Source organism: Antrostomus carolinensis, unplaced genomic scaffold (genome assembly GCF_000700745.2).
Source record: "Antrostomus carolinensis isolate BGI_N321 unplaced genomic scaffold, ASM70074v2 scaffold5350, whole genome shotgun sequence".
Classification (NCBI taxonomy): domain Eukaryota; kingdom Metazoa; phylum Chordata; class Aves; order Caprimulgiformes; family Caprimulgidae; genus Antrostomus; species Antrostomus carolinensis.
In genome coordinates, this window is record NW_010290473.1 from 8,186 (window position 1) to 24,016 (window position 15,831).

Sequence of the window (15,831 nt, forward strand, 5' to 3'; positions counted from 1 at the left end):
ATAAACATCAATTTAATCTGTATACAACTACAAAATAGCCTTGCTTACAGTGTTCCTTATTTCAGCCAAAACACTGCTACAACGGGAGCAGAAACACACTTGGCAGTGAAGGCAAAGGCGACTGATGGAACAAGCACCCCAATGTTCCTAACTCGGAGGAATTCTGGAGACTACAATCACAGAAGCCAGTCAGTCAAAGACCAGCATAAAAACCTGTCTCATAGCCTGACACAAAGCCATAGCGAGAGTGTCTCGAGGACCAGTGACATCTAGCCTTGCCAAACCAGAGAGCCACTTCATCCTCCCTCAGACCAACACCACCTTGCTCTGAAGTGACAGCCTTACACCTCGCCTTCAGGTTTCTGTGCCTCTGCACGACAACATGAACGATGAAACACAACCGCTCCGTGTTATACTAGTTGGTATTTTCTGAGTTCCTCGCACTTCATCAGAGTGCCTTCCCTGAAGACAAAGAGCCACACATTATTACTACATTCAATGTGCTGAAAGAGCATCAGATGAAAACATCACCTAAAGAAAAAGGAATTTTGGCACTTTGGAGTTTGCCTTCATGTAAGCTTGGACTGCATTCTTCAGAAAATATAAGTTCCCCTTCTAACCACTAAGAAGTCAGGCCCAGCATGTGCCTGACATTTCCAATTTTTCCCTAGCACTGCAGGACTGCTGTTTTGTTTAAAAATGCATCCCATTGTACACCCAATCAGAAAGATGTACTTTCACACATTTGAAACATCAGTAACATAGCACTTAAGGGAAAAAAAAAAAAAAAAAAAGGCTCATTCTTACACCCGTGCAAAGCCATGGGCATGTCTGTGTCACTCCAGCCAGTACTTAAGCACCAAGTACAGTCAGTAGAATTCAGGGCACCAGCATTATTCACAAGTGATGGATTTATGTACGTAAGAAATTGTAAATTACATAATAAACACAGGCGCAGGATTTTATGGATAAAGCTTGTGCTTGTAAAACTTGGCACCTTCTATCCATCTCCCCCTGCTGATGACAGTTAGGTGGCAGAATCAGATTCCCAAAACTATAAACGTGACATGAACAGCACCTGGAGTACTATGAACCTACTGATAGGCACAACATGGCAAAGGTAGAAAGCCCTGTCTGAAGCTAACAGCTTCAACACAGACCCAGATTTATTAATTGTTGCTGCAGTCCCACAGAAGCTTATTTAACACAACTCTAGCACACATTTGATCCAGTATGCATAGACTCAGTGCTCAGATTACCACTGACATGAAGGTTTCTACACTGTAGACCAGCACATCATTTAAACATCCATTGACTACATGTGATTAACATCAGAATCCCTACCTTTGTGCTGTTTTCCTTCAGCATACATAACATACATCATGGCAATATTTACTTTACCCATCAGTGAGCAGGAGGGTACATTTTGCTCCCAAGAATAATCACTTTTGTGGACCCTCACCAGGATAGCTTCACTAGGTCCAAGCAAGATCCAGTGTGAGGCCACATCTGGAATATTGTGTCCAGTTCTGGGCCCCACAGTTCAAGAAGGACAGGGAACTACTTGAGAGAGTCCAGCACAGAGCCACGAAGATGATTAAGGGAGTGGAGCATCTCCCTTATGAGGAAAGGCTGAGGGAGCTGGGTCTCTTTAGCTTGGAGAAGAGGAGACTGAGGGGTGACCTCATTAATGTTTATAAATATGTTAAGGGCGAATGTCATGAGGATGGAGCCAGGCTCTTCTCAGTGATGCCCAATGGTAGGACAAGGGGCAATGGGTGTGAGCTGGAACACAGGAGGTTCCGCTTAAACTTGAGAAGAAACTTCTTTACAGTGAGGGTGACAGAGCCCTGGGACAGGCTGCCCAGGGAGGTTGTGGAGTCTCCTTCTCTGAAGACATTCAAGACCCGCCTGGACGCCTTCCTGTGTAATTTCGTTTAGATGCCTGCTCTGGCAGGGGGATTGGACTGGATGATCTTTTGAGGTCCCTTCCAATCCCCAACATTCTGTGATATTCTGTGATAAGGTCCATTGCAACGTTTTCTAGTCAGTATCAATATGAATTTCAGGATTGCTTGGGCAGGAATAGAAGCAACTCTGAAGTAGCCATTAAGATTATTAAAATATATACTGGCAGATCAGTCTGAACCTCTGACAGCTTTATAGCTGCTGTGATGACCTGTGTCACTGAGCTGCAGACACATCCCACTGTGAGACCCCACCTGGAGTACTACATCCATCTCTGGAGTCCTCAGAACAAGAAAGACGTGGGCCTGTTGGAGAAGGTCCAGAGGAGGGCCACAAAAATGATCAGAGGGATGGAACACCTCTCCTATGAGGACAGGCTGAGAGAGTTGGGGTTGTTCAGCCTGGAGAAGAGAAAGCTCCAGAGAGACCTTATTGTGGCCTTTCAATACCTAAAGGTGCCCCATAAGAAAGATGGGGACAAACATTTTCGCAGGGCCTGTAGCAATGGAACAAGGGGTGATGGTTTTAAACTAAAAGAGGGCAGATTTAGACTAGATATGATGAAGAAATTTTTTACAATGAGGGTGGTGAAACACTGGCACAGGTTGCCCAGAGTGGTGGTAGATGCCCCATCCCTGGAAACATTCAGGGTCAGGTTGGATGGGGCTCTGAGCAACCTCGTCTAATCAAAGATGTCCCTGCTCAGTGCAGGGGGGTTGGACTAGATGACTTTTAAAGGTCCCTTCCAACCCAAACCATTCTATGATTCTGTTTCTCTATAAAGTTGCCATGGGTTTCACTCCAGAGAGCCCTCAAACCACGCAGTAAGCGTGTCTGTACAACTTGCTTCTGAAGTCCAGTTGTGAGTTTAGCGTTCAAAAGGGGATGGCTGCAAGCAGAAAAAGGAAGTGACAAAACAGAAGGTGTTTATGATACAATCAAAATTCAGGAAAATAAAGGCAGAACAGCAAACCTTCACCTTATCTACATGAATCTCTGAATCGGAGGATGTAAACAACAGGGACAGACCAAACTTCACTTGTTTGTTTCTAGATCACAACGCTCTATCCACCCCTTAAGCACAGAAGCAAAACAGGATACAGGGTGTTACTGAATGATTTCCCCTGAAATCTGATTGAGAAAGATTAGAGCAATTAGAACAGTGTGACACACACTTTTTAAACCCTTAAATCACGATTAATGTAAGGTTTAACTTTTCTCCTAAGGATCATCTGGTGACTCTGCACCATTTTCCAAACAAGGCTGACACACACATCCCAGCCTCAAAGGAAGAAATCATAAGACAGAATCCCCTGCCCTCTACTGGCACATGAGCTGCACTGAAACCTGAAGAGCTATTTTAAGGGGGTTTTTAAACTATTATTTGTAATTTATATAAGATCTATAATGTACCAGACACATCAAACTGGGAACAAAACCTCACATGTAAAACACTCTTAATTGCACTTCTTCCTGCAGAGCTAGCTAGACTGAGGATTCAAAATACTGCTCCTACCAAGATAACATATTAATTAACTGAAAGTAAATTCTAAGGGATTATCTAATGTTTGTCATGTTCACAGTGCATAACCAAGAACTCTATACAACAGGGTTTTATTTATTTATTTTTACAAAATTATCTTCTAAGTACGCTGCTGCTTTTCAGATTACAGTCATCCAAACTGCATTTGGCCCAAGAATAGAGAGGCAGGTTCATGACTCTGCCAAAACAATTTTCCAGCACCTTGGTATCAGAGCTAGGGAAATTCTTAGCCAAGTTTCTGACTCATTTGCACCACTGAGATGGCACCACACAAACCTCAGGACGCCATAGCAAAGCTTTTGTTGTGACTGACCACGTCACTTCCATTTCTTTTACAGATCAATCTAATAGGTGTCAACATACAACTTTCTGGATCTTTTGAGCAGTTATTACTGTATTCTCCCATCGGTGTAAACAACTACAACAAAAAAAGCCAAGATTTACACTGCTGTGATTACATTTCTGAATGTAAATCAGCTTGATTCCTGGAAATATCAAAGTAAATTCCCCATGCAGATAAGGCCTAAAAGGAATTGAATAAACACTATTGTATATTTCATCCAAAAGATAAAAAAGCATTTTAAATCACATTAAAAACAACAACAAAAAAAAGGAGCCTAAAGAACAGCAGCTATTAAACAAAGAAAGTCTGGTAATACCAGAGTAAATCGCACCGTGCAAATCCATACCCTGAAACACTTTCAGAACACACCCTGTTTTCAGAGCTGTCACACAACAAATGCAGATGTAAGCCTGCCATCACTACACAAATAACAGAATATGACATTTAAATAACACCACTAAGGAAAAGTGGGAGATGCACACAGCCTACACTACGTACAGCAGGGTTTTTTTAAAAGCAACTCATCTGTTAGTTACCAAATAGCTAAAAGAATCTTGGGATGCAACAAAATAAAAGCATACAAGGTTCCAAGGAATCTACAGGAACACAATGCAATCACAACCATCTCCTTTTTACTGTAGCCAACTACAGCACTAAAAAAATAAAGAAAAAGATTTTAAAAGGGAGTTTTTAAAGCTTATTAAGCCACATTCTAAAACTAGTTAGGTTTTTGGCTGTCCTACTTAGCCTAAATGTATTTACAGATAATTTCTATCTGTTTGTTTCTGTGTCAGAGTTGTTCAATATCTTAAATAGCTCTTCTCACACTCTGCTGTTTGTCTAACCCCTGACATTTACAGACTGCAAAAGTATGCTCTTCAGCCATGATCTTTCTATGCTACTTAAGCCAAGCTTTCGGTGCAGCACCATCTAAGAATGAAGGATAAACAGGTATTTTAAACACAATCTATGTGGATCTCTGTCTGTCTCCATAAATAATCTCCCCAAATAAATACGGTTTCAAGTATATAAGAAAATATATAACAGGAGAACCTTTATAGCATTAATTTATGAGATGGTGCTGCCAAGCCTTGTGATTTGTTCCAGTATCTCTGTATTTTCTCAACTTTCAGCTCCTGGAGTTCTCTCTTAAAAAAAACAACAAAAAAACAACTCTATCCTTCATGATTATGGATAAAAGCCTGGAGGCAGGAGTCAAGCAATGGCTTGTAAAGGAGGAGGTCAGGATGTAAATAAAAATAACATTTTTTAAAAATAAAGCACCAGTTAAAAACCCGCAAGATGAGTTAATTCAGTATTTTTTCAGATGCCACTGGCTGACAGAAAAAGCCAATAAAACATCTTACCAACTTGCCTGTAAACTTTTTGTAGAATTGCACAGTTAGTAATGATCTGATTCCACTTTGTTAGGTAAAATACTGGCTGATTTTGTTGTTCCAATGTGCTAAAAACTATTCATATTGTAAATTCGAGTGAGCAGGATCTCTTGCTTTCTAAATCACAAGACAGAGAAATGGCTTCTGCTTTATTCACAGAAAACTGAGGTAAAGAAGTAAGTTACCAGCCTATGGCAGATCCAGGAACTGAACATAGATTTCAGATTTTCTGAGTTACGGTCTTGTGCTTTAGGCAGAAGGCCGTTCTTCCTTTCACTTAACAAGCTAACGAAGCCCAAACTCTATTTAAAAATTGACAATGCAGCTCAGTAACAATGAAACAGCAAGAATATTGAAAAAGAAGTAATCTTAAAGTTAAACCATTGGTCCTTCTGAAGTTAACATCTGCAAAAACTTACCATCAAATTTTTTTCCAGGAGGCTAATTTAGAATTCATACCAGTTTCTGTATCCGTCAGGCAGGACAAGAATCACAATACTGACATTACTGTCGGGACATCTATCTTTGTGTTTGATCTCCAGTGCCATTAGTTCTGCAGCTTTTTCATCATACTTACTGACTTTATATCCCAGCTTTTCAGCATGAATCCTCTTGGTCATGAACTGCCCTTCAATCAACGCTCTTATTTCCACCTCCTTTGGAAAGGCTGAAACCTGTACCAAACCAAAGAGGAAGTACCTTGAGTTAACAAGCAGATTACACAATATACAATGCCAACTTGGAGACTGGTTAAAAACACAAGATAGATTTATAGTTGACTATCTTTGTCTTCACCCTGAAGTCTGCTTTCAGCCAGGCCCAGTTCTTCACTCATGTACGTAAGATGGACCTAAAGACTCAAGACAGAGAACGCAACCCATAACCTCGGTGCTGTCGGCAAATCCATAAAACTTGAAATCAATGCACAATGAGAAAAGGTTGTAGTGCAACTTGTAAACTCTTCTCTATGCATTTCTCAGCAGCAAAGGCTGCTTCAGAATCAATATCTCAAAAATATAAAACTAAAGCAAGCAGATAAAATTCAGATGCATTAAGTCATGTCACAAAAGTTTAAATCTATTTCTGTCTGCACAAACCTGAAACCATGTAATCTTTTAATTAATGTATTTAGTTGCTATATGCAACATTTTTCTATTCTTTCATCAACCAGAATATTAGAAAGGCAACAGAAGTAGGAAAACATTGAACTACAAACAAATACAAAAATCTTTCACAAAAAGTTGAGGTTTTCCATGCACTACAATAAGTGCCTACAATTTGTATACTGGCTACAAGTGATAAAGCATTCATTTAAACAGCAAACATTTAAGAGACCAGCGCCACACTGCAAACATGAGATAGTATCAATCTCTGTTCGCTTAGGTGAGGTCTAATCGACTGGGAGTCGTGACTGATCAAAGACATCTGTTGAGTTTCAGCACCACCCAGAAAGTCAGACATTTAAACAACATCCATTCCTAAAAAGAAAAAAAAAGGAAAAAAAGATACAAAGAACTTTCCTTTCCATAACATAATTTCTATTTTCGTTCTAATTGGACTTGAGCCTGTGTTTACTTACATCCCACTATGTAGCCTCTAGATTACTCCAAGACATGCAAGACAGCAAAATGAGGTCATTACTTTACATATACATTTACAGCAAGATAAAAGACAAAATATTACAGCCCAAAGTTTCAACACATCCTTATCTGTGTGTCTGAAACTTAGAAAACAGGGACTAAGTCATGTAACTGTACTAAGCTTTCAATAAGCTTAAAGTTAATCCTGTTTCAAAAACAGTGTTAGTTTCAGTAAATCCACATTTTCCAGTAAAGGAAATATTTCCTAAAAAAAATACCATATAAGTTCTAGTTCAGACTTTGCACTGTAGATACTCTCAAGCTACAGACAAAATACTGCCTCATGAAAATCATCCCAGGGACTTGCATCAATAGATGAACTTTGAAAGCAAGTATCTCAGACAAAAAAAAAAAAAAAAAAAAAAAAATAAGATAATGGCAAAGATTTCAAGCCTTGACAGTACTCCTTCGAGGTCTGAGAAGTTAACTAGATTATTACTACCTTTTGGTTGTCTCTGTTGAATCTGTGAATCCCAACTGCTTCAGGAGTAATTTCCATCACATCAAAGTAGAAACCTGCATCAAGGAACATTAGAGTGTCATGTTTGCTCTTAGCCCAAAGTTGTAAGCCTGTTTCAGCATATAGCTTGAAATGATAGTAAATGTTTATCACGTATTTGGAAAGACATTTGAGTCACCACACAGGCTGTTTCTTAACTAATTTCAGTCCAGATATTTATTGAATGTAACTACTTTCAGTTTACAAAAATGTGGATCTTAAGCATGTCTGGCTCTAGGTATCCAAACAATATAGTAAACAACAAGCCTGCAAAAGAGCACGCATCCACCAGAACACACACACAGGCAAGTAACGTAGATAATGCATAATACATCTCAGAAATACTCTCAGTAGGTCATACACAAGGATGAAAGAAAAAAAAAATGGTAAGTTAGAAAGAAGAGTACAGGAATATTGAAACACTTCATGCACTGGATTAGATTTCATGAGCTTATTAGAGAACATCAGATATTTTAAGTCGTGAAGCAGAGCTGATCTCTGAATAGTTTTGATGAGATCTGAAGAAATGCAGTAATGCTCTGTAGACAGCTTGACAAAAAGTGTGAAAAAGATTTCTTTTGTGTTGATGGCAAGAAGGGTTGGTCAGAAAAGATATTCAGAAAAAGAAAATGAGGACAGAAAAACTGAATAGGATAGCTAAGAAACTAAGGAGAGTTTCTAAGGTTCAGATGTTGGGAACAAGAGGATGATGTCCTCATAGCAGCCCTATGAGTATTAGTCAAACAACAGTACTGTGCTTTAGCACATGTAACCTTTTTTGGTTAAACATTCTGAAAACCTGCCAGGAAGCAACACTGTGGGTTACAGATCTGCAGGCCACGCCAGGGGATGTATATCCCAAAGTTTCCTTTCTAGCTCCGCTGCTACCTTGAATCTGACAGATGAAGTCTTCAAGTAAATTTGCTGGGTTTATTAGCCTGCTCAGGTACCTCCCAGATAGAACAGGACCCTCAGCTGGTCACCACTTCTCCTTCCCTATTTGCTACCCCTGTTACTCTCATTCTCCCAATCTCACCCTAGCAGCCGCCTCTGCCCATCTCCATCTCTGCAGCCTCCATGGGCATCTTCTCGCACAACAGGGAGTGCAGGGAACTCATGATCAACAGGAGGGTGTCTAACCAATTACTCCATGGAGCATGTCCAGAGAAGAGCAACAAAGCTGGTGAAAGGTGTAGAGCACAACTCCAGAGGAGTATGAGGACTACGAGGAGCAGCTGAGAGAACTGGGGTTGTTTAGCCTGGAGAAAAGGAGGCTGAGGAGAGACCTTCTGGCTCTGTCCAAGTCCCTGAAAGGAGGGTGGAGAGAGGTGGGGGTGGCTCTCTTCTCCCAGATAACAAGCAATAGAACGAGAGGAAATGACCCCAAGTTGCACCAAGGGCAGTTGAGATGGGATGTGAGGAAGAATTTCTTTGCTGAAAGGGTTCTGAGGCATTGGAAGGGGTTGCCCAGGGCAGTGGTGGAGTCCCCATCCCTGGAGGGATTGAAGAGTCGTGTAGACACAGTGCTGAGGGACATGGGTTAGTCGGGGACTTGTCAGTGTGAGGTTAATGATTGGACTTGATGATCTTAAAGGTCTTTTACAATCAAGGCAATTCTGTGATTCTTTTCTCTGCTTCCCTCAATAACTTTTTACCAAGATTACTATATTTTTACAAGTATACACCCATTTTTATAGGGCACCAAGATATCCAAGTGAATATACAGTAATACAATTTTTTTAAAATTTAAAGGCAGTGTTCTGGTATCCCTGCAATCAGTAACAATATTTTCATCAACTTCAAATTTTTTTAATACTGTCTAAAGTGGATGACTTCTGGGTTTTGGAATAACTTCTTCCTATTTTCTGAAACACCTGAATTGATTTGTCTTCTTGTGAAAAGAGATTCTTGTTCATTTTAATACCTCACAGAGACTGGATGTGACAGAGAACAGAGCCTTTAAAAATGAAATTAGCACAGTGCTAACTTCACAGTCTCAAGAAACTGTATCTTAAGTTCACTTTCCTAAGGAGTGAAGTCATCTATAGCTTACATATCTACATTTAAAAACTTTGCTGCCTACAGTTTTTTTACATTAATTTTACTCATATCAGTTCAGATTAATTTTGATTTCATTCACTTAGCATAATGGGGAAAAACTGTGACTAAATGACTGTGTGACATATACTGGGGAAAAGGCAGGAAATCTAGGCACCATTTTATATTAGTGCTTTGTTCATGTGCACTTGACAGGATCCTAGAGTAATGTTTAGAGATCAAAACCATTGAAGATTGAGAAATAAATAGTATGGAGCTACTTAATCCAGTTCATTTGAGTCTTCAAGCAAAAAGAAACTTTAATGAAAGCTTCCTTCAGAAATTACTAGTTTTAAACATTATACAGCTAAAATGCTACTAACATCCTTTCAATGACCAGAAGAGCTCCATAAATATAGTTTTCTTATTGTGTGAATATTGAAGAAAAATACTATCATGATACTTAGCCTGCCAACAGAGCATTTCTAAGTACACATTAGGAACTTCCCCTGCTCTAGTTAACTTAATTCTCGGCCTTTATCACAATCCCAGTAAAAAGAAGGTACAACTCCCACAAAATCATGTATCTAAGCAAACCCTGGAACTCTCAGCCCTGCTAAGGCTCATACCTAAGTTTCCATTGTTTCCAGCAACAGTAGATGATAAGGCTTTGGAGAATTCATCCCAGGAGCCTGAAGCACAGTCATCTCTGATCCTCTCTCTCATCAGAGAGCCATTCTTAAAACTGAAACACATAAACATATCATATGCATTTTCCAAAACTATCTGGCTCTAGATTTTTAAAGCAATTTGTTCTTTTACTCAATATTAGAGTTTATTGTATCAGCTGAATACAGCTGGGCAAGCTAAAAGATAAGATCATTTCTTCATTATGGAAAGAGATGGAGAGGGAGAAAACTAGATAAGAGAGAAAACAAATATTACAGGATGTGTTGAGAAAAACAATGCAGAGATGCTGGTACACATCTCTCCAATGAGTCAGCTTAGATCCTGTCTGGCATGCCATGCTAAACCCAGGCTAAGACATCTCTTTGCAGCAACATGCACAGGAGTTGCAGCCCACTACCTGACTTACTATGGTCTCCTAGAGCTCAAAGCACTGGGGAACACACAATATGCATGGATGGAGCAGCAGCAGGAGCTCAGATCACGATGCCCAGCGGTGAGTCCTGTGGAGCTGCATTTCTGCACTGCACCAGCATTCCTATAAAGGACTCCACCAAGTCTCGTGTCACCCAGGAGCCAAGATGAATGCCTAATTCTGGACTATCTGCAGATGAATCTAGTAACTACTTTAGAGAGAAACGTTCTGTGCTGTGGGTGTAGAGGCAGCTCTCCTCTGTGTTGTCAGAAGTACTCTGACACAGCACTAAAAAGCTCACTCTGAGATGACTCTGTAAAGGGGAGCAAGAGTATCTCCACACAGCACTTATGATTTCAGGAGCATGGTACTGGTATGGAGCCAGCCTGGGTTCAATAAGACTTACAAGGTCTGGCTCCATGCCAGGATCTGGCACAGGAAAGCACCACAGCTGCATCTGCGTGGTTCTGATCCAGAGATAGTAAACTGTGCTGTAAAATATGCACCTGTTCAGTGTTTATGGTCTTTGCACCCTGTATGCAGACACCTCCATTGCCTCCTCTGTGAACATGACACTCCTGCAAAGTACTGCAGCATTGGACTCAGACTCAAAGGAAAGCAGCTCGAATACTCTCCAGCACAGTTATCACAGCAACTGAGCAGGAAAAGCACAGAAATATTCAGAAAGAGGGCAAGGAAATTATTGAACTTGCTGGGTAGCAGTAGCTGAAGTTACTCAAGTTTTTTGTACAAACACTCTGCCTGGTAGCAAGGGTACTCTTTTTCTACTTACTGAGGGTCCCCTACTAACTCTAATATTCTAGAAATAAAGGGGCATTGGTGTAAAAGGGGCAGTGTCAGGGCAGAAATGGCTAGGCAGGAGGAACAGGAACTCCTTATATCTGCATGGCTACAGAAATGTCTTGTGTTTCAAAAGGCAGGTTCAGCCTTCTACACATGTTAAGCTGCAGCAAAAGAATGGCAGTATAAGTTACTTAGAAAAATGCCTCAGCATCGCCTTTCCTATTATGAGCAGGTTGTTTATGTAGCTCTTCTACACAGCAAAAGTGGGAAAAATATTGAGGAAAAGGGAAACTTGAATGTAAACTTAAAAAAAACCCAAGCCTACAACTGCAGGGAAATCATTACCTTGCAACTGACATCACACTTTTGAACTCAACTTCAGGAACACTGTTCCTACTGTCAACTACAGCATCCTATTACTATACTGGTAAGACTCAACATCACAGTTAAAGGGTAGATTTGAGCTTTGCTGAAGTTTTTGAGTTTCAAGCACTTACAATCCAGGGGATTTAGTCACAAAACTTATCTGCATATTACTTGTAAATATTTGCTTAAACACTATAACCTGTTTTGCAAGTTTTTGCCCTGCATACAGTGACTCAGGGAGAGAAAACATAGCCTCGGGTCATCTTTCCACCTACCTGGCTGGCCAGGAGCCAAACAATTCCAAAAACTCACCAGCCAAAAGCTACTATGACAATCATTCTCTCAGGTGAGCTTCTTAAGATCTCAATATTTTCCACATGCGCAGTCTAATACGTCCCTGAACAGCACTGATTATACTCCTCTCTGAAAAGGGAATCTTCACCTGCCTGGCTGTGTCCCCTCTGGACCACTAGAAGAGCACAGAAGTTACACAGCCTGGTCAAGCTTCTGACATTTCACATTATAGTATTTCAGAAGATTGTTATTCCTGTACACTAAATGTATTACCTTAGATTCATAGTGAACTGGCTCCATGTAGATGTAAAAATAATTTCAGCTTTTTATTGCCAAGAGAATTTATCCTCCACAGCTCTGCAGTTTCAGTTACTCAAATTAAACAATAGGAATGCTATAATGTTGATGCAAATGTTTCAGCAGTAGATTGCCACGTACGGTACAGAATGCTGAATGTTCTATTCATTATCACTTTGCAAAAGAAATAAAAAACACTAACACAGAGAAAGAAACACACATTATTGATCCCAGATGTACAAAAAATAAAAGATATTACCATAAAAGTGCCATATATGTTTGAGAATCAACAGGATTGCAGAGGATATGACCTTCTAAGGCAGGAGTTGGTTCTTGGATCCACAGAAACAATGTGTCACTTGTGCCAAGGCTAATCTAGGGGGGGGGGAATAATTGAAGTGTTATCACAATGTGCATGGAAAGCAATACAGAAATTAAATTAAAACCATTTGTTATTACCACTAATTGTTTTTAAATTACACATTAAGTCAATTGGATTCATGTTGAAGCTATCTCTGACTTAGGCTGTCACACCAGTGAAATACGTACTAGAGGGAGACTTAGGTTTTAATGTTTGGAGCATTAGTTAGAAATAGTCACAAGAGTTTACTTAAAATCTTTCAGGCAGCTTACAGATTGATAGAAATAAAACAAGTGTGAATTCAATAAACAGAAAATCAACACTAGCAGATACATTTAACTGATAACCTACAGCTATTTTACATTGCATGGATTTCATTTTTCAGGGATATGGACAGTTTTCGGAAGTATGTTTTGACTTACTGCAATATCTCCTTCTTGAAGTCTCATCCCTGCCAATGATGCTGAAAGCAAAGAGTCAGATTACCAGATAAAAAGTTACTCATTTCACTCTACTATGGTTTGTTGCATGAGACGTCATAATACATCACATTCACCATCTCAAAGTACAACATAAACAGCAAATATGCTCATGATGGCCTTGGCCTCTACACTGTAAAACAACAGTGAGGGAGTGATTTTTAACACAATCAAAACGCTCACGAGAAAAGACTACAGAACTGCATGATTCTCTGATGTTTTCTGTATTCAAGTTTTAAATACACTGGACTCTTACTTAACAACACACTTTAAAGGAGAAACACTCCCACTTACATCAGACTACTCACATATTTATTGGACTAAGATGGATTTGAATCGCTAGAAGAAAAATTGGACTTTTGGGAAATGCAGAGTTTAACCATCTCCCAGAATATGAATGTAAAATACACCATGATGAAGCCTCCACCCTGATTTAAACCTGCATATGCTGCTGTACTACAGATAAGTATTTTATTTTCACAGTCTTAAGAAACAGATAACTTTGATCTACACTGAAAATCTGCAAGGATTCCAAAAACTGACCCTAAATTAACACTTCCCCTTATACTGAGATCTACAAGTCTGACAAAAGAACAGCTCTAATTCTTAGAGAAAGCCTGTGAGGTCCATCTCCACCTTTTAACTTGAGAAGATACAACAGCAATTTTTTAATTCATATTTTCTAAAGTAAAATGTTATCAGTTCATAGTAAGAATAGCTTCTTAGGGCAGGCAAACCAAAACTGAAGTTATCATGAAGCAAATGAAGCCACCTGTATTACTAGGCAAAAAAGAATTCATTTGTCATACCCAGCTTATCCAAGATGTCTATACCTCAGAAGAACCAGTGATGGACGGCTGTTGGAAAAAGGTATTAATGCTGATAAACACGATATTCTTGCACTGTATAGAGAGCATCTGAGAATCTACAAGATTGATTTAGAATTTCAGTATATACATAACCATATTCACTGAATCTTATACATTGAATCATCTCACCTGGATTGTCTCCTGTAAATGCTACTATTTTACAGTCTGGGCTAAACCCATAACGCTGACTATAATATGGAGAAATGGGCCCCTAAGGGAAAAAAAAAGAAGAGAGAGGAAAAAAGCTTAAAAAATTGAAAGTAATCGTGTAGTGTTATGACACAATGTGTTGTAACATAGAACTGAAAAAGCCCAAAGAAGCTGTAACAATCATTTCTGTGTATTTAAGGTATGAATGAATATTTTAAAGATTTTAAATACAATTTTTTTGTTGTTGAGAACCTTACAGAAATACCCTCAGATTAGATTTTGAAACAGGTTAAATAAATAATAGCATTTTAGTTTTGGGTCTCTCTCCAGTTATTTACATCAAGTAACATAAACACATCCATCTATTTTGCCACATACATGAATATTAATACATAGAAATTAGAAATTCAAAGCAAACATAAGAGGAAACACAACATTAATATACATCACAACATCAAATACTGGAATATGACCCCTATTATTTTAGGAGTCAAGAACTGTATTCTTTTAAGCCACATTTGATAGCCATAGAGAAAGAACAGAAGAAGAAAACTATTCATAAAAAATACAAGGACATCTGTAAGGATTTTTTTATATTCCTCTCCATTACAGAAGATCAGCACTGAATTCAGATGGATCAGGGGATGGGTATCTACACTCTCTCACATGTGTACTGGCTAAAGCAATAGCTCTTTTTGTGCTGGGCAGTAAGACTAAATTCATTTACTCTAAGAAATATGCAGCTTGATTTGATTTCATCATTATGCTACATGAACTGAGGAGCTTTAAATATCCCAAATTATTCACAAAGATTACCTCATTAGCTCTACAAACAGTTTAAAACAATGTCCCTGTCAAGAAATGCAAATGTTGGACTCTGTTTCTGCAGTAATAAATATTGTGCACAGTTCTGCAGCAACCAGGTGCTTGTGGGCATGAGGGGGGACCCCAAAGATTCTTATCACTGGAGCATCTACCAAAACGTTTCTCATCATAGCCCAGGGCATGCAAGAATCCAAGGTGAGCAATGATGAAAGCTATGACAGACACTAGCTACCAGTCAGTTTTCAAAGATGTCTGTTTCTGCTCTGGCATACACATTCACAACACACCTGGAAATATTAAATTGAGCAGCGTAGCTCTGAGGATAAGTGTGCACACACGCTTGTGTGCAAAAAAATACCATTAGCAGAACTGTGAGCACAAAGCTCTGTTTGCTGCTTACAATTCTTCTAGACAGGCACATACCAGGACTGAATGGGATGGAACAGGGCATCCTAGTTTCTCCTCTAATCCAGGTGCACAGGCATCAAGGCAGGACGCTGACCACACCTTTTCCCAAATCTGCAGCAAGTTCATACCAGAACCTACGAGGCAGATCAAAGCAAGAGGCATATGTCATTAATCACAAGACAGTACTGTATCAGAAAATTCTACCTCGTTACAGGCAACAGAAAATTTACAGATGCATATTTTACACTCAAAGAGAATGGCTACAGCTCTTCAAAGCATAAAGGATACTGATGATTCAGCCTCTGGATAGCTTCACCTGTAGAGGTAGCAGAAAAGGCTTCTCCAACGCACAACACACTAGACAATTCAGTTATCCCCAAATTACAGAATCACAGAATCACAGAATGTTGGGGATTGGAAGGGACCTCGAAAGATCATCCAGTCCAATC

The 15,831-nt window shown here is 39.4% G+C and overlaps 1 protein-coding gene across 1 annotated transcript in view; it reads right to left on the reverse strand.

The window, feature by feature from the left end:
* Positions 1–5,710: 5,710 nt before the first annotated feature.
* The window catches only part of XYLB (xylulokinase), a gene marked incomplete at its 3' end in the record, with an annotated part of 26,708 nt that continues 16,587 nt past the window's right edge, over positions 5,711–15,831 (reverse strand). The window contains exons 8-14 of the mRNA XM_010173271.2: positions 15,398–15,516; positions 14,129–14,210; positions 13,074–13,114; positions 12,550–12,665; positions 10,057–10,172; positions 7,334–7,407; positions 5,711–5,925 (exon numbers count right to left, since the gene is read on the reverse strand). Coding sequence (XP_010171573.2) covers positions 5,711–5,925; positions 7,334–7,407; positions 10,057–10,172; positions 12,550–12,665; positions 13,074–13,114; positions 14,129–14,210; positions 15,398–15,516 — 763 coding nt within the window. The remainder of the gene's footprint in view (positions 5,926–7,333; positions 7,408–10,056; positions 10,173–12,549; positions 12,666–13,073; positions 13,115–14,128; positions 14,211–15,397; positions 15,517–15,831) is intronic.